This window comes from Ochotona princeps, chromosome 2, assembly GCF_030435755.1.
Source record: "Ochotona princeps isolate mOchPri1 chromosome 2, mOchPri1.hap1, whole genome shotgun sequence".
Classification (NCBI taxonomy): Eukaryota; Metazoa; Chordata; class Mammalia; order Lagomorpha; family Ochotonidae; genus Ochotona; species Ochotona princeps.
In genome coordinates, this window is record NC_080833.1 from 9,498,744 (window position 1) to 9,522,844 (window position 24,101).

General features: G+C 58.0%; 1 protein-coding gene across 1 annotated transcript; it reads left to right on the top strand.

Annotated features, from left to right (window-relative positions):
• The first annotated feature begins 5,904 nt into the window (after nucleotides 1–5,904).
• Nucleotides 5,905–21,010, top strand: EFHD2 (EF-hand domain family member D2). The gene is made up of 4 exons (XM_058675537.1): nucleotides 5,905–6,301; nucleotides 17,870–18,017; nucleotides 18,757–18,891; nucleotides 19,592–21,010. The coding sequence occupies exons 1-4, from the start codon at nucleotides 5,994–5,996 to the stop codon at nucleotides 19,721–19,723; spliced, it is 723 nt and encodes a 240-aa protein (XP_058531520.1). The 5' UTR covers nucleotides 5,905–5,993; the 3' UTR covers nucleotides 19,724–21,010.
• Nucleotides 21,011–24,101: the final 3,091 nt, after the last annotated feature.

Below are 24,101 nucleotides of genomic sequence, written 5' to 3' on the forward strand. Positions count from 1 at the left end.
CCAACCTAGAAGATGAGTATCTGCCTGGCTACTGCCTGCTTCGGGACTGCCAGGAAGCCAGACCCTTGGTCTTCATCACTGAAAGCATTTGACAAAAAGCACTTTTACCACGTGCCTGTCACTGCACTAAACACATGAGCTTTCTCAATCCTCTCTAGTACCCTTTTATAGCTCATTTCATGGACAATGCAACTGAGGCTGGACAGGTTAAATGACTCGCCCAAGATAACCTAAATGGAATTTCCAAACCCAGATCCTCCTCATAACCCCACACTGCCCTTTACCTTTGCCAAGAGCTGCCTAGGCATAGCAGGGAGCTTTGCCAGTGGATGCGGAAGACCGGGCTTCCATGGACCGGGCTTGACAGGATGATGCTCTCACGACACACCCCATGCTCTAAGCCTCCCCTTCCCACACTTACTAGCCCCGTGCTGGGAGTCACATGCTTTGTTTAACTCATACCTTCCATCCGGTGCCTATCTAGGGCATCACACCTTTTTTTTTTTTCAAGTGGTTGTGGCTTTCACTGTATCGGTCCATTGCATGTGAATTTTACAGTCCCTCTCAGCATTCCAGGTTCACGGATGTCTTTTGCAGTGATGTATGCTGTGTTGACCTGGATCTCCCACCTTCTCCTTTCGCCTTACGTGCTAAGGAAACAGCAGCTCAAGGGACATCCGGGCTGCAATGGTGCCCAAGGTCCGGCAGGTCACCCGGCCCCAGTCCCTATCTGATGCTGCTGCCACTGTCCTCAGAAAAGATAGGGGACAGACACTTGAGAAGATTGTTTTTAAGAGCTCCTGCTGAGTTGTGTCGAGTCATGTGGGTGCACAGAGGTGTCACTGTAGCAGCTCTTCTTTCTTCGGGCGGTGACCTTGAGACCTAGCAATGAGCCACCTGATGCTCTGGCGGGCACACTGAGAAATACGCCCCATCGATCCCAGACCTCAGACAGAGCAAGCTGTCTTACATTCGCTCAGCAGACATTTTTCCAGCACTGTCCTTGTGCAGGAAGCCATGAGGATTCCAAATGAAGCCAAACAGGCAGGTGCCTGCTCCCTGGGAGTCGCGGATGAGCAGTGCTGCTGGGTCACCACTGGAAGCATCTTCAGCCTCTCTGTCACCCAGGGTAGGAACCTAGGTGCACGTGAGAGCTCCAGAACCAGTACCCAGGGCCAGCACACTTCATAAACACGCCTTGATTGGCAACACTTCATTCTCATGGAGTCACTTCAGTATAAAAGTCACGACCCACTGCCCACAACAGTACGATCTTGAAAGCACTTCTGGGCAACATGGCTGAGTTTTAACTTGTCCCCTAACCCCCCAACATTCTCTCTCTCTCTCTCTCTCTCTCTCTCTCTCTCTCTCTCACACACACACACACACACACACACACACTCACTCTCATTGGGAGCTTAAAGCAGGGCTAAGACAGGCTTGTCAGGTGTCAGGACTGGACACCGCAGCCCTGATTGTGACTTCAGAAGCAGAAATCACGCCCACTCGGGTGTACGTATGCCAGGCCATCGTGGTTGTCACATGCACTCAGCACAGACGGAGCGCTCTGAACTAAATTGGTTCCTAATGACCTGCAGATGAGTCCACCTGCAGCTGTGTCCCCCATCGCCCTCCCCCTCTTCCTGCTGCCCTGCTCGGCTCTGCTCTGCTACGAATGTGCCTGACACCAGCTCCCGACCCCATGGCGTTCCTGGAACGACTTCCAGATTCTGCAAGAGCTGAGAAAGCCTCCAGCACCACACAAGCTCTGGCCAGACCCCTGCTTGCTCACTCGCTCGCCCTGGTTACACCAAGTGAGCATTTGTGCCCGCCTGGACTTTGACCTCTGTGCATCTCTCAATCTACCAGGATTTCCTAATGGCTGCAGAGTGTTTGGAATGATCCAGGAAGAAGCTGCTAGGTGTGAAGTGCCAAGTGAGGGCTGCATTTTATGGACTGACTTCTCCTCTGACAGCATCCCTAATTCCTCCGTGTTTGCCCAGCAGCTAGAGCTGCAGGGACCACCCAGATCTGCCAGGCTCTGACATGACCCCCAGTGTTCATACAGTCTCCCCCAGCACACCCTGGTCCTCTTGTTCTTAGGCAGCACCCAGCCCCCACCTTTTCAAAGTGCTGCTGTTTACCTTACAATGCTTCCTCCCCTCCCCAGAAGAGAATTCTACAAGGAGCTGTGGGAGGAAGCAAGGACATACAAGTCCAGGATGACTGAGTCAGCTGAGCTCCTCACTGCCATCACGCCATCACGGCTGGCCCTCGACACCCTCGCCTCTGCAGACAGCATTTGCCAAGGATGCAATTCTTCCTGAAGATCATTCGTTCCACATGAGCAGATGCTGAAATGTGTCACCAGTCCAGACTGGTCCCTCCTGCCAGAATCCTGCAGCACACAACTCTGGGTCATTCCACACTGTGTTCGTTTCCGGGCAGGTAGTTGGTGCAGCAGCTGAGACACCACTTGGGATGGCCGGATCTCCCAACCCAGAGAACTGGATGAAGCCACAGCTGCTCTGCTTCCCTTCCAGCTTCCTAACAATGTGCACCCTGGGAGGCAGCTGGTAATGGCTCAAAGACTCAGGAAAACCACATGACTTGGGCCCAGCCCTGGCTATCGCAGCATTTGGGGAATGACCCAGCAAAGACACCCTCACCCTCACCTTCAAATAAAACAGAAATAAATAAATAAATATGTAAAACAAAAATAATGGAAGTATTTTTTTAAGATTTATTTATTTTTATTGCAGATATACAAAGAGGAGGTAGAGAGGATGATCTTCTGTGCAATGATTCACTCCCCAAGTGACCACAGTGGCCGATGCTGCACTGATCTGAAGCCAGGAGTCAGGAACTTCCATCCTTGACTGCTTTCCCAGGCCACAAGCAGGGAGCTGGATGGGAAGTAGAGCTGCTGGGATTAGAACCAGCGCCCATATGGGATCCCGGCACGTTCAAGGTGAGGACTTTAGGCCCTAGGCCACGGCTCTGGGCCCAATGGAAGTATTTTTTAAACTGACATGCCCCATTGATGTTTTCTATGAAGAAGCATTGACATTTCCTGTAAATTCCACCTCCCATAAGGAATCTGCTTCCCCCTTTCATTATCTGATCCCCTAAAAAGCACTTTTCCTGAAGTCCAGTGGCCTCAGAAGGGAACATGTTTCAATGCAAGGCAAGTCCCCAGTGCACATCCCTGGCTTTGCGAAAGATCCACAGGGGTCTCCATAGGCAGGGCCCTAGCCCAGGGCCTCTGAGATGGGCAGAGCAGATGGCAGTTTGAGCACTGGCCCATGGTCACAGAGCTCATAGCTCTAAAACTTCTGAAACACCTGCAGGAAAAAACAAACCTCGCCTGATGTCTCAACTGGCTAATCCTGCACCTGTAAGCACTGGCATTCCATGTATGTCCCAGCTGCTCCACTTCCCATCTAGACTCCTGTTCATGGCCTGGGAAAGTAGCAGAGGATGGGCCAAAGCTTTGGGACCCTGCACCTGTGTGGGAGATCTGGAAGAAGCTCCTGGCTTCTGGCTTTGATTTGGCTCAGCTCTGGTTGTCACAGCAATGAGCCAGCAGACAAAGATCTTTCTGTATCTCCTTTTCTCTGTAAATCTGCCTTTCTAACAAAAATAAATCTTTTTTAAAAAAGGCCTCACCTCCCTGGGCAGCATCTCCTGAGCCCCGGGCACCTTCCCCTGATGCAAGACACAACAGATCATGCCCAGAAATTCCTCGACCTCTGTGCCCTCCTGTGAGTGTGCATGTCCCCCACCAACCACACAAACGATCGACTAGAAAGCAGCACACACAGCCGGTCCCCATAATTCAAATCAAAACCCCAGTTTTTCAGAAAGCAAACCTCTCCTGTGGTCTCACGGTCAAGTTTGTTCCTACACTAAGCAGACACACAGCAAGTCACGCAAAGCCATGAGAATTCACTAGTTGTGGTAAACGGAGTCTCACCGGTTTGGCAAACCAACAGCTGCATGGTGAGGAAGACATGATTTGAAGCATTTTCTTCCCTGCCTGCGAGGCCTTGACACTAGATAACAAACTACTTTACTAGGGGCTGTGCAAGGCCGGGGGAACAGCCCCTTGGCAGGAGCAGAAGCAGGACCGAGCCGCCCTGCAGCACTTCCTGCTGGACATGAAGAATGGCATGGTCATTGAGTTGAGCAGTTCTGTTGGATCAATGAGTGAATGCAAGCTTCCCGCTTTCTCAATGGGAATCTTTGTAAAATCCTTTTTCTTTTTAAAGATTTTATTCATTTTATTACAGCCAGATATACACAGAGGAGGAGAGACAGAGAGGAAGATCCTCCGTCCGATGATCCACTCCCCAAGTGAGCCGCAACGGGCCCGGCGCACGCCGATCCGATGCCGGGAACCAGGAACCTCTTCTGGGTCTCCCACATGGGTGCAGGGTCCCAATGCATTGGGCCGTCCTCAACTGCCTTCCCAGGCCACAAGCAGGGAGCTGGATGGGAAGGGGAGCCGCCGGGATCAGAACCGGCGCCCATATGGGATCCCGGGGCTTCCAAGGCGAGGACTTTAGCCGCTAGGCCACGCCGCCGGGCCCTGTAAAATCCTTTTTAAAGAACAGCAATGTTCTCAAACGCAGTCACTCTCACAGCCCCTACCTTTCCCCGCCTCCACCCGTCTCCCCCTTGAGTCCACCTCTGCCGTTGGCTGGAGGGAGCCCTCTGCAAAGCACACACACAGCATGGCTGTGCTACTTAACAGTGACTCTCAACCTCCAGGGAGCAGAACTTTTCCAAGCACAAGTTCCTGGGTCCCATGTGTCCATCTGGACAGGTGCGCTGTGTTGGCCAGAGGGCGGGGTTGGGGGGTGTGGTTAGTAACCAGTGCCCCATGGTTCTGACACTGGGGCACCACAGCCTTGCAACGTGGAGATGACAGATGGGCCCATAGAATTCTCTGTGAGCTCACCCCTCCCCAAGCCCAAGGGAATTTTGGGGCTGGGGGTACTTCTCTTCTGCAGCAACAAAATGTCAACCTCCCAGGTTGGTAATCAGAATGCACACATCCAATGTCCGACTTGGGTTCCATCCCTGGCTCCAGGGCCCAAGACTGCATCTTCCGACTCATGTAGATCCTGGGAGGCAGGTGGATGGCTCAGGTGACTGGGTAAGCTGGACTGAGTTTCCCCACCCAGCCTTCAGCCAGGGATCTCTCTTAGGTAAATAAACACAAATTTAATTCTTTTTAAAAATGCAACCGCCAGAGCTGCTGGCCAGCCACCCTAAGGTAGTCACAGACTGCAGTTATTCTGCCAAGTCATCCCCGGATCCTGCCACCTGGGCCAGAGGATCGGCCCCTCCATCTCCTTCCCGCGCCTTCGTCGGAGGCCAGGCCCAGGCCCACCGCAGCTGCGGGTCCATTCTTCTGCGGAACCCATCACTGATGCCCCTACCCCGGGATCTCGCAGGCTCCCGGAGCCCGCCTCCTTCGCACCCCGCCACCTCGTGGAGAAAACCGGGGATTTTTAACCTCCCGCCGTCTCCATGGCAACCGACAGTGTGTCACCGACGGGATTACGACTTCAGGCGCGGGGATTCCGAGAAGGGGCTGGGGACGGCGACCCCCAACCCACCCACCCACAGCGCGCCTCCGGAGCCCCGGGCCCACGCCCACCCTGCAGGGAGCGCCCCCTCTGCCCTCCGCCGCCGCGATCGCTCCCGCACTGAGCACGGCGCGCGGGATGGCGCTGCGCGCGGCCCCCAGCCCGGCGGGCGACCGGAGCCTGCGGGCTCGCCATCCCCGCACCCCGGACCCGCGATGACCGAGCAGCACCGCGCGGCTGGAGCGGCGGCGGGGGCGGGGACCGCGGGGTGCACGTCCCGCCTCCGGGGCGGGGTCCGGAGCCGGGGAGTGTCAGGAAGAGGAAGAGCGCGGCCGGCGGCGGAGCGCGGCGCGCCGAGCAGGGCCGGGCCGAGGCGAGCGCCGCGCGGCCACCACCATGGCCACGGATGAGCTGGCCACCAAGCTGAGCCGGCGGCTGCAGATGGAGGACGAGGGCGGCGAGGCCGCGGAGCCGCCGGGGCTCAACGGCGCGGCTGCGGCGGCGGCGGCCGGGGCGCCCGACGAGGCGACCGACGCGCTGGGCAGCGCGGACGAAGAGCTGAGCGCCAAGCTGCTGCGGCGCGCGGACCTCAACCAGGGCATCGGCGAGCCCCAGTCGCCTAGCCGCCGCGTCTTCAACCCCTACACCGAGTTCAAGGAGTTCTCCAGAAAGCAGATCAAGGACATGGAGAAGATGTTCAAGCAGTGAGTGCGCGCCCGAGCCGGCCCCCGCCCACCCCGCGCCGCCCGGGACCCCTACCCCAACGGTCGGGCTCTTCCCTGCTTACCCCTACCCCGCCCTGACCCCATCTCACTGGGAATCCCTTCCAGACAACCCCGAGGCTTGGGGACGCCGCCTCACCACGCGGTGGGCTGGGGACCCCTGCCCCCGGGCCCTGGCACGTGACTCCTCCTCTTAGTCATGGAGCCCCCAACAACCCGTAGGCGCGCGCTCGGAGTGGGAGGGGAGGGAGTCTCCCAGAGGTCCTTATGGATCGTGGTGAGCCCCCCACCACCACTACACTCAGGGGCACCCTGAAAGTGAGGACCTGGGCCCTTCCTCCTCCCCCATCCCGCGCTCCCCACCCCCACAACCCAGCCCTGGTGCCTCTGGGAGGGGCGCTCCCTGCGCCGCGGGCCACACGCATTCCTTTCCTCTTGATCTCCACGGCCCTGCAGCCTGGATTCTGAGCAGGGAGACCCCCTTCCCCTCCAGCTGTTCAGGATATCCCCTTATACCCCCATCCCCCCCCCCGCAAATCTTAGCCAGACACTTGAGCCCCTTCCACGCCCACCCCCCACCACCACTCCCTCTAGTCAGAGAAACCCCTGGGTCCCTGTTCCTGTCTGTGCATCCCCCAGACCCTCCTGCAGGATAGTAGCCTGGGGGCTCTCCCTCCTCTTGCCCTCTTCACCCCCTGCACCCAGCCTCTGTGCAATCCTGACTCCCCTGCCTCCTGTCAAAAGACCCCCCTCCAGTCTACCTCTGGGACCCTGACACACTGCAGCCACTCATATCAGCGCCAGTTTCCTCTGCCCACCATATAAATCCACCATGCTGCCCCCTCAGTTCAACTGGCACCACCATGACCAAAATAACCAGCACCTCTGTGGTGGGACTCAACCGAGGGCTGGGCTAGGCAGGTTAGGGGTGCCAGCACCCAGGCATGCAGCAGGAAGCCCAGGCCAAGGGGGTGTTGTGTAAAGCCACAGCTTAAGACCAACATCTACATCTGATCGCCCATGGAGGGGCAGGACAGGTTTGGGTTCCCAGAAGTTTGGGTCAATATCAGGAGGGGGGTGGGGACATGGAGTTCTTGACCACACTCTTCTCTACACCTCTGCGTGGCTGACCCGGGGCCTCCGAGGAGCCCATGGGGCCTTGCTGGAAGCCCTTGACATCTCTGCCCAGCCACAGACTGGGTTAGGAGAGCAGGATCCGCCCAGTTCCAGGACAAGCAGGTTGAATCCTTGCTGAGCCGCAGGCCAGGACTGGCCTCCCTGGATGGAACTTCCGTGTGGAGCTTGCCCTTGGTGGAGGCGGGGCCCAGGGGTGATTCAGACACACACAGAGCTGCTCCTGGCCCCTGTGCTGATAAGAACCAGGAACTCAAGCCTTCACAGCCAGGTCTGACCTGAAACTGTTCCCTGCACTTGGGGGGGCGGGGTCTGAATACAGAGGGGCTCACCCACTTACCAAGACTGCACAGCCAGAAAGTCAGGGATCCAAGGTTCAAATCCACATCTGAGAGCCCCACACCCGGGCTCTTCTCTCCTGAGTTAGTCTTCACAAACACCTGCTTGCGCCTCAGCTAGCACACTCAACACCCACCAACGTGCTCGGGGCTCCCTTCTCTCAGCTTCCGTGGACTCCCCGCCTGGAGTTGTGTGAGGGGAAAGCCCAGACACCCCACAGGAGCAGAACCTGGGGATGGGGGACTGCAGCTTGCTTGGAAGTGCTGGTGGGGGCATGGTCTCAACACTGTGTCTGCACTCTGGACTCCAAGCCAGCTGGTTTGGTACTGGCTCCACCAGGGGCCCGGAGCCCGTGTGGACCACCCCATGTCCCCAGTGCTGTTTACTGGGGCGTTCGGAGGGTGAGGGGGCAGGAAGGAGACAGGAAGAACTGAACCTCTAGGGAGGGAAGTGCTGGCTTGCCGGAGGCCCTGCCAGGGTGGGAGGCTGTGGACTCTGTATTCAAGGAAACAAGGCCTCACTGTGCCAGCCCAGCCTGCCGAGTGCCGGCTGGGAGCAGTCCACAGACAAAACCCCCGTTCTGTTTGCACTACCCCAGCCAGGCCGTAGCCGCCTGGGTCCCAGCACACCCCAGGGATCAGAGCCAGGGCATCAGAGCCAGGGCTGTGCTGAGGACAGGCCAAGCGAGGGGAGCCTGTCCTCCTGGGAAGCCACTCGCCAGAGTAGCCAGCGGGAGCTGGGGAGGCCAGAACAGAGCGGGCCCTGCCTAGTGGCTGGCTGGAGCTCAGAAGCTGGGCTGCCTTCCCTCCCGGTCCACTTGCCCTCCCTGGGCCTCCGTCCATGCTCACATGGAGAGGACTAGCGGCATCCAGGACTCCGAGAGGTCTTTGAGGTTTCAGAGGGTCCTGAGCCCTCCTGGGTGTCAGAGCTGCCCTGGGGCACTTGTGGTTCTCCCATCCTGTGGGGATTGACTGATAGCCCCTGGGGGTAGAGGGGAGGGAATGGGGAGGGTTCTGCAACCCACTAGGATCTGAGGCGCGACCTGCAGGAGACTTTGCACCCACTCCCCTGTCTACAGGTGGAAGCCAAGACCCAGAGGAGTGCAGTAACTTGCACAGGGTCCCAGGTTCATGGCTGGGGTTGAGGCAGAAAGCCATTGTCTGTACCTGGAAGAAGGGGTGCATGCCTTTTGGGGTGGGGCGCTGACCTGGAGCCAGGAACAAGGTGCCACTCACCAGAGTGCTTGGTGACTCAGTCCCAGCTCCCCCTGCAGCTGCACCCTAAATCCCCATCTCTCTCTCTTTCTCTCCCTCCCTCCCTCATTCCTGGGGCTGAGTGGGGACAATGAGGGTGGGTCCAGGAGCCTCAGCTGTGCCCTGCTCTGACACCTGCTGGGAAGGCAGGCAGCCTTTGATGCTGTGTCCGCTCTGGACTCTGAGGACACTGCCCTAGTTCCCGTCATACCCAGGCCAGGCAGGCCCGGCCCCTAGGGTAGAGAGTCAGGCTTTCCTTCCCTATGGTGGTCTCTGCCCCCACAGGCTCCTATTTTCCCCACCCTCCCAGGTATCTGCTTGGATTTGGGTGCTCCGGGCACCTCTCCTGAGTCACTCCTGGAATGCAAGCAGGTGCAGTGTTTGAGAGCAGGGCCTTGGGGCTCTGCGTTCTGGGTTTGAATCCCAACTGTGGATTGCGTAACTTTCCAAGCCTCTGCCCCTTGCCTTGGGACAGACCTAATAACAGTAACCCCCTCACAGGGCTGTCATTGAGCTGGCACCCAGAGCAGCGTCACAATTGCCCTTGGCACCTGTACTTACTCCTCCTTGGAGCTGCCAGCAGCCCCTTTGCTTTGACCAGAGTGGCAGAGAACCAAATAACTGAAACAGAAATGAACTCACTGGGTGACATGGAAGGGAGGTAGCAAAGACCAGGACAGTGCAGGCAGACAGCAGCCCTGGAGTGGCACACCCAGGGGCCTCAGCGCCTCTGAGCTCCAGCTCCCTGTGTGACTACAGTCATGGGCTGAGGAGTCTGTGGATAAAAAGCCTAGCACCCTTGTGAAGAGCCTTGTACGTGGTTTATTGAGTTTCTACTATGAGCAAGTTGCAGAGAATTCCATGCAGCATCTGGTGCCTGCCCTCAAGAGGCTTAGGGCCCCAGGGAAAAGGGCCGTGTGCAGGGATCTTCAGGGCAGTGGAAGCTCCCTGCCTCTGTGCCACACTGGGCCTGTGGGGTGGCCAGCCCCAGCCTCTCTGTGTAAGTGAAGGAGTCAGACTGAATCCTCACACCAGCATGGTAAAGGGGACACAGGTATGACGCCCCATTTGACACATGGGGAAACTGAGTCAGTCATGCAAGGTTAGGCTAAGTGGCAGCTGCAGGTTATGGGGCCTTCCTGCAGGGAACCCCCAGAGGCCAAGGAAAGGCTGTGTTTATGGTTGGGGTGCCGGAGCTGGGCACCCCCTGGGGGAGGTGGTACTTTTGGATCCTTTGGCTGCAGGGGTGGGGAGCCCCTCTAGCGGAGGAGTTGTTAACCTCAGTTCCCAGCCCTCTAGGCCTCCCACTTCCCCTCGGCCTCTGAGTCATCCACTTGCACTCTCCCACCCCCTGGGGACTTCTGCTTTCCCTGTGGTTGGCACCTTCCTGCCCGCCTTCTCAGAGCCAGCTTCCGAGGAGGGGATGGTTCAGCGCAGGGACACCAGGCCCTGCTACCACGGGCGAGGGCAGAGGCCCTTTGTGCAAGGCGGGGCCCAGCTGGAGGAGGAGGAGGTAGTGACGACCTCACAGGCACGAGCAGGCCTGTCCCCATGCCCTCAGCGGCCTCTTTGCCTCTGGCCGCCCTGAGCCGCTCATTGGTCAGAGAGAACCGCTGGCTGTTCTTTGCCAGGTGCGGTTCACCTGTGCTGCTTTCTGCCGGCTTTGGAGACTGGGTCTCAAAAAGGATTATGTGCCACCCAAGTCACACAGCTTGGAAGTGCTGGAGGTGGAGTGTGAACCTGGATCCTTCTGTACCCTCTTCGCGGTGCCTTAGAAGTACAGATGCCCAGGCTCCAGCCCAAACCTGCCATCAGGCTGCATTTTTCACAAGGTTGACCAGATGTGCGTGCTGATACTCCAACCATTGGACCATCCTGCAGCTCTGGCCTAAGCCTGCTTAGTCTGTCTGCGCTCTACAGGGATAACAAGATGAGGGCAATGAAATCAACAAACCAAGTACCGAGCCCTGGGCTCTATTAAGCGTTCGATAAATGTTCCTTATAATCACCATCATAACGATAATTAAATGCAAGCAAGGAAGGAGGCAGTTAGGGGAGGGAGCTGGCCGGATCTGAAGCTTTGGCTGCTACACGTTCATGGAGGTGCCCTTTGGTTGTTGTTGAACTTGAGGTCAGACATCAGCCCCTGGAGGATCCTACTTAAACTTGATCCTGGAACCCACTGACCAGCCTAGGGGAGCTGCGGGCACCACACATGGGTGTATCTCCCTGGCTCTTGATCTCTCTCTCTCCCTCCCTCCCCCCTCTCTACCCCTGTGCCCACTGCTGACAGAGGAGGAGGGGGGATGGACCTAGAGGAAGTGGTGGGTGCCGGGCTTCCCCTTATGAGTCAGGGGTTGGGAGGTAAGCAGGAACTGCTGAGCAGTCACTCTCCGGCACAGAGCTCCGACCTGTACTTCCCTCCGGGGGAGGCAGCCTGGGCCAAGCTGGCTGGTTAGAACAGCCCCAAGGCCAGTTACCTAGAACCTGCCTGTCTCAGGAGACCAGTCTCCCCATTGCTCAGAACAGAACCGAGGCTTAGGAACCACTAGGGCAACCCACCGCCACCCCCCCCAGGCAGGATGGGAGCCAACCAGTCTGTCAGAATGTCAAATTTGAAGCCAGACTGGCCTGGGGGCTTCTGAGTCCATTAACAGCCCTGTCTCCAGCAGGGGCTTCAGGGGGACAGAATTGGGGTTCACGTGTGCTATGGCCGTGGTGACTGTGGTCTGGCAGACTGGGCTGCACAGGACGTAAATGTACTTGAACTCCTTGGGGAAGCAGCAGCCTCCTGCCTGATAATGCAGGCAGCGCACTAGACAGGACACCTGCACAGAGAACCGGATGTCCAGCCAGGTCCCTGAGGTTATCTGAGGGTGTCTAGGCCCCTGGACACAGTCTGGTTTGGGTCCCAGCTCGTGACCCGTGACTGGCCATTTCACTTCCTCTCTGGGCCTCAGCTGCCTCATCTGTTAGAGGAGGGTGGTTTTGGTTTTTGTTTTTATTGGAAAGGTGGATTTACATAGAGAAGGAGAGACAGAAAGATCTTCCATCTGCTGATTCACTCCCCCTAAGTGGCCACAAAGGCCAGAGCTGAGCTGATCCCGAGTCAGGAGCTAGGAGCCCCCTCCAGGTTTCCCATGTGGGTACAGGGTCCCAAGGCTATGGTCCATCCTCCACTGCTTTCCCAGGCCACAAGCAGGAAGCTGGATGGAAAGTGGAGCAGCCAAGACACGAACTGGCTCCCACATGGGATGTTGTGCTTGCAGGTGGATTAGCCTGTTGGGCCACAGCATCAGTCCCCCTGAAACCAAGTGCTTATGTCTTCTTCCTGGAGCTCTGGTGAGCCTCTGACACAACGTAGTTGCTCAGCCACAGGGAGCCAGAAATGATAAGATTGCCATGAAATGTCCTTGCCTAGGTGCAGGGCCAGGCACGGACCCTCTGTGTTGCGAGTGCCAGCCAGCCACTGCCCATCTGCATGGTGCCCGGTTATCAGATCTGGGTGTGGTGAGGGGGGAGCAGCCAGCAGGGTGGGACCAAGGGATGGAGTCTGCCGGCTGCTCCACCACAAGCGGGGGCTGGGAAGGGATTTTTGTCACCGGTATCCGGGGCGGCAGCTGATGAGCCCTCCCTAGCAAGAACAATTCAGGGGGAGGCGGGTAGGAATGTTGGCACAATGCCAGGCCTGGCAGCCTCCCTCCCAGGCTACAGAAAAGTGCTGAGCTCCCAGCCCTACCCAGTGGAGTCAGCCTTCCCAGGCCCCCCACCCCCTGACCCCACGAGCTGAGAAGGGGACCCTGTGTGAGAGCAGGAAGAAGGGGCTGATTGGAAGACAGCCACCAGCTGCCAGGGTGCTGCAGTCCACCAGTGGTGTGACCATGGGCTGCTTGCTGCCTGCTCTGGGCCTTCATTCCACCCCATAATATGAGGCAGGTGGACCAGATGGCTTTTATAGCAGTTCCTTCTCTTCCCCTGGAACTTCTTAGCTCTTAGGAGCCTCTGTTCTCGCCAAGGAGAGACCCACTCCAGCCAATTCAAAGCATCGTTCTTGCCCAGTCTGCTCACCATCTACCTGCTGATGGCCCAGCAGTCCCCACCACCCTACCCCATCACTTGCAGGACAGGGGAAGCAAAGGGGCCAGAGAACAATTCAGATTCTGTCTAGTGGCCTCTGTCATTCTATCCCCCAAGTCACTGAATCAAACCTCAGGGGAGATGCCAAGAGAGTCGTGGTCATGTTGTCCAGCCCCTGCCTTCAGACCAGTGCTTCTCATGCCTTTCCTCTTAGCCCTGTACCATCAGGGCTGCAGCTTCTGGGAGATGCAGATGTGTGTGTGTGTGCACACAGGTGTGAGTGTGTGTTTTAAGAGAAAGAAACATACAGAGCTCCTGTTTGCTGTTGCACTGGCCAGGGCTGAACCATGTCAGCGCAGGGAGCTGGGAACCCCATCTGGGTCTCCCACTGGGGTGGCAGGGACCCATCTCTTGTGAACCATCACCTGCTGCCTCCCAGGGTGCACACGAGCTGGCGCTGGACTTAGCCACCCTGATACAGGCATCGGACTAGCATCTCCGCTGCTGGACCTGCACCTGCCCCTGTGTGTGAAACGCTTGGTGAGGAGCAGCAGCTGTGATTATTAGCACCTATTAAACACAAGGCATTTTACGCCTATAATCTTTTCCTCTTTAATAATCTTAATCATAGTGATTGTTGCTGTAGTTGACATATATGAAGTGCAAGCTGTGGCCTAGAAGTCTCGTTGCATCCCCTCCTAAGGGAGCTACATCCTTTGGTCTCCGTGATGTGGAAAGGGAAGTTGAAGTTCATGAGGTTAGGTGACTTGACCAGGGTTCCGCAGACAGCAGGTAGAGCGCTAGGGTTTGTACTAGGTCAAGCAGAGTGGATGTGGGCACAAGCCTTCCAGGCCATCTTTGGTCCGGGCACCCCTGGCTCCTGGCTTATATCCAGCTCCAACCCACATCAGAGCCTGGTACACGTGGCAGATGGCCACTCCCTAGGGGTCTCAGGGGAACAGCCTGCTCCAAGGTTACCTCCTCTGAAGGCATCCCACCCTCACCCCAGCCCCTGGCCTCTCCCAGCCTTGTCACCTGCCCATGGTGATCGATCCGTTGGCACTGTGGCCAGCCCATGCATTGTCCCCTTGGGGGCTGGAGCCTACCTGGGCCAGAGCCCAGGCCCTGTCATTGATTGGCCCCTGATGGATACAGGCCATGCTTCCAACTGTGGTTTGAGGTGAGGCCCAGCCTGGCCTGACTGCTGCCAGAGGCAGAGGGAGCCAGCCAGAGCCCGAGCTTCTGCCTGCTGGTGGTGGGGCCTCACCCTCACCATTGGCCCTGCCGGGGTGGCTGAGTTCAGGGCTTGTCAAGAAGCACCTGGCATGTAATGAGTGCTGAATAAGGGAAGTTATATCTTACCCAGTGTGATGCTGGCTACCATGTGTGGAGGCAGCTTGAGCAGGGGGCAGTGTGCCCAGGGCTCATCAGTCCCCACAGGAGAGGTGCCAGCAGCAGGGGCCAGTTCACGGTTGCTGTGGGGCCGTGACATGGCTGTAGGGTGTAACGCCAGCTGCCCCAGCCACCCCACTAGATGCCATGAACACCTCCCAGTTGTGGCCAAAACGTCTCCAGATGTTGGCACCTATCCCTGGGGTCATAGGCACTCGTACTTGTTTATTGCAAAGGCTGGCAGCACAGGTGGTCTGGCCCAGCTCCCCAGTGGCCTTCCCTTGGTGGAGTGCCCCCCAACACACACACACCCACTGTTCCCAGGAGTCACAGGGCGGGCCCAGGAGGGTCCCAGATCCTCTGCCAGCCGACCGCCATGGCTGCAAAGATGGAAGGAGGGGCTTCAGCTCAACATCTGCCTGACCTTCCCCTCCACTATATCCCCTCCCACCACCCCAGTGCTGTTGCAGCCTGCAGGGAGCCCTAGGCCAGCTTCCCCGACCCCCTACCCTGGCCAGCCTCTCACCCCGAGCTGGGACAAAGGCCAAGGGACCCTGTGTTCCCTCCAGGATTCCCGTGCTGCTTCGCTTCCAGCCACTGAGTCACTTGCGCATGAACTATTTATACCCCTCGCACAAATGGTCCCCTCGGCACTCCAGGCAGGCACGTCTGTGCCCAGGCACCGCATGACACGTGCAGGCGGGCTGGGCACGGAGCAGATGGAAGAGTGTGAGCCCCAGAGACCTGGTTGGATGTCCGCACCCTCATTACTGCTCTGTGAGCTTGAGTAGATCCCTTAACCTCTCTGAGCCTCTCCTGGAACACAGGTTACTTATGGCAGCTGGTCTCCATCAGTGTTTGCTAGTGGGTGTCCCGTGTCATGCAAAGCTCTAGACACATGGGCAGGGGAGGTGTGCCCGTGTAGTATTCTAGGGTGGAGCAGGACCCTGAAAGTCAGCCCTGGTGTATTACACCGATGTCACCCTGCCAGGTGGAAGCCTTGCGGACCACACAGATGACTGTGCACAGTAAGGGCCGGCTGGCTAGACCACCCTGAGACCACTCTCCCCAAGCCCCACTCAGAGTCCCAGGAGACAGAGGCAGGCCGCTGATTGGTTAGCTTGATGACAGGGCGGAGCTGAGCCCTTCATGCCACACCCCCTGCCACCAGACTGTATGTTCCAGCCTGGAGCCGCATCTGACCCCAGCCCTGACCATAAGGAGGCCGGCTGGGAGGGATGTTTGGACTCTGCCCCAACCGTGCCTGTCTGGCAGGGACAAGCACGCTGACACCTGGAGGGTAAGTCCTTATCACCAGATACCCCAGCACAGCCTGGCCCTATCTGCTCCCTCCCTGCAGGCAGCCTGCACAGCCTGTTCCTGGGCACGCCTCCGGCTCCTCCAAGAAGGCCAAAGCAGGTGCCGTCCTGTGATCACTGGCCCTGCCACTGCATCCCCTACACCAGTGAGCCCCACAAAGGCAGACTTGCAGGCTCAGGCATCCCTCCCCGCACACACGTGCTAGGAGCTATGAACTCCCATGGGCTATTGGAATATCCCAGGGGTGCACTAGGCAGAGCCGCAGCCCAAATCCCATATGGATACCGGATCGAGTCCTAGTTGCCCTAATTCTGAACCAACTCCCTGCTAATGCACCTGGGGAAGCAGCACAGGACACCCCAAGTGCTTGGGCCCTTGCACCCACACGAGACTCTCAGATGGAGCTCCCGGCTTCAGGCTAGCCCCACCCAAGTCACCGCTGCTGTTAGGAGAATAAGCCAGCAGCCGGAAGCTTTCTCTCATGTCTCCTTTCCTCACTCTCGGCAACTCCATTTCAAATCAATCTTTTTAAATAGCACTTATTTTTTTTATTGGGCCCGGCGCCATGGCTTAGCGGCTAAAGTCCTTGCCTTGAACGCCCCGGGATCCCATATGGGCGCCGGTTCTAATCCCGGCAGCTCCGCTTCCCATCCAGCTCCCTGCTTGTAGCCTGGGAAAGCAGTCGAGGACGGCCCAAAGCTTTGGGACCCTGCACCCGTGTGGGAGACCCGGAAGACGTTCCTGGTTCCTGGCTTGGATCGGCATGCACCAGCCATTGTGGCTCACTTGGGGAGTGAATCATCGGACAGAAGATCTTCCTCTCTGTCTCTCCTCCTCTCTGTATATCTGACTTTGTAATAAACTGAATAAATAAAAAAAAAAAAAGATTTATTATTATTGGTGCAGGGTCCCAAAAGTTTGGGCTGTCCTCGACTGCCTTCTCAGGCCACAAGCAGGGAGCTGGATGGAAAGCGGAGCTGCCGGGATTAGAACCGGCGTCCATATGGGATCCCGGAGCGTTCAAGGCGAGGACTTTAGCCGCTAGGCCATGACGCCGGGCCCTAAATAGTACTAATCTTTAAAATGGATTCAAAAGGCCTTGAAAAATATCACCTCCCTGCTGGCTCACTCCTCAGACGCCTGCACCAGCTGAGTCCAAGGGAGCTTGTGAACAGGAAGCTGAAACTGGCAGTGGGGCTGGGACTTGGCCCCAGCACCCCCGTGTGGGAAGTGCTGTCCCAAGCAGTCGATGTCTTCAAGTCGTCCCCTCCTTTGGTCTTGGAAGTCCCTCGGATGGCTTCTCTGTTGAGTGTCTCGGGACGTCTGTCCTGAGGTTTTCTGCTCCTGAATGGGCCGAGCACAGACCAGGACGTGAAGCAGACCCTCCCCACCCCAGGCCAGGGGAGCCGGGAAAGAGCCACTGACTATCTGGAAAGAGGCCATCGTACCCTCTGTACCACCTGCTGCCCCCAGCACTTCTCAGCCGGGAGTACTGTTGCCTCTGGGGCAGATCTGGGTGACATTTGTGGCCATCACAGCTCAGGTGAGGTGCAGCTGTCCGGGGCATCCCTCCACCACGGGGAATGACTGCCCTAGGAGTTCGCCATGTGAGATGGAGAAGCTACAATGCTGGAAGGTTGTGCTGTCTGCTGGGGCCAGGGAGAGCAGCGAAGGTGTGGCTGAGCTGTCCCGGGCCCCTGGAAAATGCTGGCAAAGCCAGCTGGTGCTGGACATGAGCAGGATACCCCTTCTGAGCCCAGTCTGTACCCTGGGGTGTCATGGGTGCTTTCTTGTTGCTTGTTTGTATCACATTCAGTGTGTGTCCCCTGTGCCCACAGGCTTATCCAACACACAGGAGCCTGCCAGACCAAGTGGTGAGCTCCCAACCATCAGGATGCTGCCTGGGCCAGAGCACCTCCTAGCTCTGGCTGAGCAGTGTGGTTCATGTGAGGGGCTCCTGAGCCCCCCAGGCCCCATGCGCTCCAACGGGATGTGTGTCAGGATTAACCTCGTGCCTCTCTTGCTGTGCCCACAGGTATGACGCCGGGCGGGACGGCTTCATTGACCTCATGGAACTGAAGCTCATGATGGAGAAGCTGGGGGCCCCCCAGACCCACCTGGGCCTGAAGAACATGATCAAGGAAGTGGACGAGGACTTTGACAGCAAGCTCAGCTTCCGGGAGGCAAGCCCTGGCCCCGCCCCTACACGCGCGCACACACACACACACACACACACACACTGGTCTTGCTTGCTTGTTTGTGTGTTTGTTTTAACTTATTAGACAGATATACAGATAAAAAGATCTTCCATCCACTGGTTCACTTCCCAAGTGGCCACAACGGCCAGAGCTCAGATGATCAGGAGCTTCCTCCAGGTCTCCCACACAGGTGCAGACTTTAGGCCATCCTCTACTGCTTTCCCAGGCCACAAGCAGGGAGCTGGATGGGAAGTGGAGCTGCCGGGATACAAACCAGCACCTATGTGGGATCCTGAGTGTGGATTTGGCCACTAGGCTATCACGCCAGGTCCACACACCCTGGCCTTTGTCATTGGGCAACTGGCTAGGCTGAGACTGCACAGGACGACCTGGAACAGGGCTGGTGGAGGAGGATCCGAGACGAGGGAAAAGCCGATGTCTAGTGAAATCTGTAGGCCTGACCTACGTGTTCTCCTGGCACACAGAAGCAGGTCCTGAGGCCTATGGGGGCATAACTGAGAGCAGGGTGACGTCCAAGGCCACAGTCCCGCAGAACTGGGAAGTTGCCTTCCTCCCACGTTCGGCCAGGCCAGCAGCAACCCAGATCCAGAGGGCCGAGAGGGCAGGAGCCCAACCTTGGGCCCTGGGAGCAGGTTAAGCTGGGGTGCGGCAGGACTCGGCCCCTCTCCCACCCTCCTGACACCTCGTGCCCCTGTCTCCACAGTTCCTCCTGATCTTCCGCAAGGCAGCGGCCGGCGAGCTGCAGGAAGACAGTGGGCTCCACGTGCTGGCCCGCCTCTCCGAGATCGACGTCTCCACCGAGGGCGTGAAGGGTGCCAAGAGCTTCTTCGAGGCCAAGGTCAGGAGCCAGGGACTGTGTGGTCCCAGCTCAAGGACAAGGGGACCCGGATCAGCTCTAGGATTCTCAATCCCCCTTCGTGTCCCTACTCAGGCTGCAAGGACATTGACTTCCTGGCCTCTGACCCCTGCCATTATAGTGACATGCCCTTTTCCCGCTTGCTTGGGAGGTGGTATGTGGTGGGGGGACTGTGTGCTCTCGGAGAGGGGACAGGGACGACCTTCACCTACCCCATCCTGGCCCACAGGACTGGGCCTTACGCATGGGAGCCCCAGGACCCACCTGCACCCGTGCACCCCCCCCAACACCTGCTGAAATGGAGGGAACAGAGAATATCTATGGCCCCTGCGCCTGCCCCCACAGCCGCGGGATTCCCCCCTTTCCCTGTAAAGCTTAGACCTTCCACAGACCACCCCTTTACCCCCTCTGGGCTTCCCAGGGTTAATGGAGCATTTGGGGGTTCACCAGCAGATTTGGGGCACACCTGGGCCCCTGCACAGCCCAAAAACAGCAATGTCCATGTAGCTGCTGTGTGCCTTACCTCCCAGGGCATCAGTGAGCCTGGTTCTAAGAGTGGAAGCTCCAGGTCCAAGGTTGTGTGGCCCAGGGCAGGTGCTGCTGAGAGCCGCGGGGTGAGACACAGCAGAGCCTCAGCCAGCAAGGAGCCCAGGACCTGACCCCCACGGCCGTGCCCCTCCAGGTCCAGGCCATCAACGTATCCAGCCGCTTCGAGGAGGAGATCAGAGCCGAGCAGGAGGAGAAGAAGAAGCAGGCGGAAGAGATGAAGCAGCGCAAAGCGGCCTTCAAGGAGCTGCAGTCCACCTTTAAGTAGCCCGGCCCACCCTTGGCCACCGCCCTGCCTGGCAATGCCCCAGCCCCCAGGCGCATGGGGTGGGGCACCTCCACTGCCCAGGACCACTGTGGAGGGCCCCAACACCTCTGCAAGCCTAGCCAATGGAGGGCTTCATGGAGGCGGCCACCGGCTCCCTGTTCCCTCCCGCTGTCCATGAGGCTGTGATACCAGCACTGGCCCCTTCCTGGCCCAGCCCTGCTCCTTGCACCACTGGCTGCCTGCTGCCTGCTGCAGCCCCTCCAGGCCCAGCTCCTGCTCCAGATCCCCACAGCCCCCCTCCCACCACACCCCACATACACCAGCCTGCGTGTCCAAGGTCCCCGGGCCCCTCCAGCCCCTTCCTCCATGGGGGAAGTCCCAGAGACAACAGCAGTCATGGGACCAGGTAGTCGGGGGACCAACAGAAGCACCAGGGCACCCTCATTCCAGAAACCTCTCGGATCTGCTGGCAGGGCACAGCTTCTGTTAAGATGAGGGGACCCCCCACAGACATGGAGGCAGGGCCCAGCCAGGCAAAGAGAGGGGGCCACTGTGCCCATCTACCTCATGGGCCCACACTCTGCCGGGCACACCGTAGGAGCCTGGACAGGAAGACTCGGGGGGCAGTGACCCCTCCGCTCGCTAACACTCTGGGGATCCCAATGGCCTGTCGGAGGTAGAGCGAGAGGAGACCACCACTTCACAGTGGTCATCCCAGAGCTTGGTTTGCATGCAAGTGTGGGGCAGGATGGGGGAGCGGGCCTGGCTCCACCCCATCCCACTTCTTTCCCCAAGGGGTGGTCATGCCTCGTCCACCCACGATGGGTCCTGCCTGTCAGGCCTAGCCACCCCTGTGCCCATCACCAGCCAGGTGGCGGCCGAGGTCCTCCCACATGCTTGCTAACGTGTGTGTGTGTGTATGTGTGTGTGTCTGTTGCTGTGTTGTGAACTTGAGCGTCACCCAGTCCGAGCCAGTGAACAGCCACCCTGGTCACCCTTATGCAACTCCCCGCGTGCGTCACAACGGCGTCACTGCTTTGTCAACTCAGTCTTTATTTTAGGAAAGCCCCCTCCCCCCGACACAGAGTCCACACAGCTCCATGCACCTGCAGAAGTTGTCTTTTTTTTTTTTTTTTGGCCTTAGAACTTGCAGACACTGGGAGTTCCCGAGCCGGGAGTGGCAGCCCTGGTCTGGGATTGCGTTTGCCTTAGTGGATGTGTCTACAGATGAATATAAAATGTGCTTTTGGGGGAGGCTTTTGGCTTTATATTTTTTTCTCCCTTCTCGCACACACACAAAAAAAATGCTATGTCTTCATTCGGTGGTACGATTATTTTTTTTAACTAAACTAAGATAAAATTCTATATTTCTATGTGTGTGTGGTTCTTGATGGCTAGTGGGGGGAGGGGAGGGGCTGAGCGTGGAGGGCACAGTAGGGGGTTGCCTGGGCACTGAGACAGCTGCGTCTGAGGCTGGGGACAATTAGCACACATTAACTCATTTAGCTCAGCCTGCGAGGCGAGGAGGCCCAGAAGGCAACTGGGGCAGCAGGATGCAGGCCAAGACTACGTTATGGACTGTGCTGTGACCACTAGGCAGTCCTGAGTTTAGAGTTCAGTGGCCAAAAGAGTGGCGTTAAGGCCAGAGGAATGAATTCTGGATTGATGTACCCCAGAGCTCCCCAAAGGTTCTCTGCCACACCGACACCTGATATCTCGGGTGGGCTAGGATGTCAGGGAGCGGTGAGGAGAGATGGACCCCCAGCAGCCTCTGGGTGGATCAGACCCATCCAGGCAGTTAGGGATTAGCCTTGCAGCACTGCCTCCCAGTGGCCATGCGTGGTACCGCAGCAGCCGGAATGGCACACACAGGCTCTGGCAGCATCCACCTCCGCACGCCACCCAGTGGCCGCGATGCCCCGTGAGCGCAGTAGCTTTGGCTAAGCAAACACCTAGCATCCTGGGGGAAAGGGAGTGTGGCACAGCTGCCAGCCTGAGCCCTGCTGGCCAGGCAACAGACAAGGGCCTGGAGCCTGAGCAAAGGCCAGCTGTCCCAGGCCAGGCTGTCCTCCCCCAGGCCTCAGGCCATCAGAGACCCTCAGCCTCGTCCTGCACAGGACCCCCTCAGAGGCGGCACGTGGCGGGATAGAGTCCCAAAGACATAACACATCAGCATTCTCCCCTGGCGCCCCCTCTGAAGAAGGCTTCTTCCCACAAAGTGTTAGCCCTTTCCCCAAACACCACACCCCCAGACCCGCACAGAACCGCGGGCCCCCAAATCTGGCCCACCTCACCCTCTCAGACTCTTACATCTGGCTTTGACAAAGAGCCCTGCCTGCCCCTGCACCGCCCCCTCAGGGCCTCAACCAAGAGGCAACAGCTGCTTCCTGAGTCACCCGTCCCAGCGGCCAGGAAACCCAGGCCAGGCAGCTGCACCTGCCTGGTTTCTCAGGCTCACGTCCCGCCCCCTTCCCTCCCAACCTTGGCATTTCTCCTGCTGACACCTCAAGACACCATCTGACCACACCGCCCACCTAACCCCTGCCAGGTCACCTGCCGCTGATCTGACAGCACAGCCTGCAGCTGCAAAGCCCAGGGACTTTGTAGTCCAGGGCTGTTGGGACACAGAATTTCCAAGCAAGAGATCCTTGCTGAGCCTTCACGCCCTCACCCTCCCACACTCAGATGAGGTCCACGGCAACCCCTGGTCCATCTCTCCTGGGAGCACATATCACCCTGGCTGACAGGGAGCTCCCCCAGGGCTGAGCAGGATCGTACTGTCTCTGTGCCCCATCTGAGCATGGGACCTGCACCTCGCAGCGCACGAAATGTGGGAGACCAGATGACTGAATGTTTGCTGGGCATGTAGCACTCCAGGGCCTAACTTCTGAGCACACAGGACAGTCACTTTTAACTGCACAGGTTTGTCCAGTGCCCCTCTCTTCTCAGATGAAACCTTCCTCTGTGGCCCCTGCAGCTGCTCCTGCAATCGTTGCTGTCTGTCACCGTTGAGGCCAACAAGGGGACTGGCATCCTCGGAGCAGCTGTCCCCTGCGTGGGGCGGGGCCGGGGCCAGCAGCAGCTGCCTGCCCTTTCTCAGCGGCTCCCGGCTAGTCTTCACCTAGCGGCCCCAGGCCCTGGCCAAAAGTGCCTGCAGTGCTGAGACAGGGTGCTCAGGATGACCCATGGGACCTCGTCCCAGACAACGGAGCAGGACAGGGGCCTCTTGCCGGGCACCACAGGCTCAGCAGGCTCGGCCTGCTCAGCAGGCTCAGGGTCAGAGGAGGCCCTCACATGCTATTTCTTTGAAATCAATGGGAGTGAAATGAAAATGCTCCAAACTGCAGTGTGCTCACCTTCTCCCCCGCACCGTTACGAGGCCTAATCGTGACTACTCTCTGTTGAAGGAAGGGGCCCGGGGAGGCAGAAGGCCCCAGTTACAGGGCAGACTCAACTTCTCAGAGCCTAAGGACGGGGACAGGCACCTGGCAGTTCAGGTGCCCAAGTCCCACTTTGCAGGACCTGGGTCCACACCCACCTCTGACCCCTGACCCCAGCTTGCTGTGAATGCCGCAGCGATGGCTCCAGGGACGGATTCCCGCCATCCACGTGGGAGACCTGGAGTGAGTTCCTGCTCTTGGATTTGACCTTGGTCCAGGCCCAGCCCCAGCCAATTATTATCTTGGGTATTTGGGGAGTAAACCAGTGAATGGGCTCACTCGCCCTTTAATGTGCTCTCCCTTACAAAGTTTTCACTATTTTTAAAGATGTTGGAAACTCATTTTCTATTTACTTGAAAGGTCACAAAAATAGAAAAAGAGACAGTGAGAGAGATCTTCCGTCCGCTGTTTCACTCGGCAAAGGCCTAACAGCCAGGGCTGGAATAAACCAAACCTAGGAATCTGGAGCTTCTTCCAGGTCTCCCACGTGGGTGCAGGGGACCAAGCACTTGGGCCATGTTCTTCTGCTTGCCCAGGTACATTAACAGGAAGCTGGATCAGAAGTGGAGCAGCCAGGATCCAAACCAGCATCCATATGGGATGTCAACAGCATAGACACAGGCTCAGCCTGCTGTGCCACAACACTGACCCCCTTTAAATTTTTTTTCAAAGATTTATTTTCATTGAAAACACATTTACAGAGAGAGACAGAGAAAAATCTTCCATCTACTGGTTCACTCCCCAAGTGGCCACAATGGCCAGAGCTGAGCTGATCCAAAGCCGGGAGCTTCTTCCAGGTCTTCCACATGGGTGCAGGGTCCCAAGGCTTTGAGCCGTCCTCTACTACTTCCCCAAGCCACAGGCAGGGAGCTGTTTGGATGTGGAGCCTTGAGGACAAGAACCAGTGTCCATATGGGATCCTAGCGCTTGGAGGTGGA

Bases quoted from the DNA above. Each gene is read 5' to 3' on its own strand.
- EFHD2 (XM_058675537.1), top strand. From the start codon at position 5,994: ATGGCCACGGATGAGCTGGCCACCAAGCTGAGCCGGCGGCTGCAGATG. The intron at 18,018-18,756 runs GCAAGCCCTGGC...CTGTCTCCACAG, and splicing joins GCAAGCTCAGCTTCCGGGAG to TTCCTCCTGATCTTCCGCAA. The intron at 18,892-19,591 runs GTCAGGAGCCAG...GTGCCCCTCCAG, and splicing joins AGAGCTTCTTCGAGGCCAAG to GTCCAGGCCATCAACGTATC.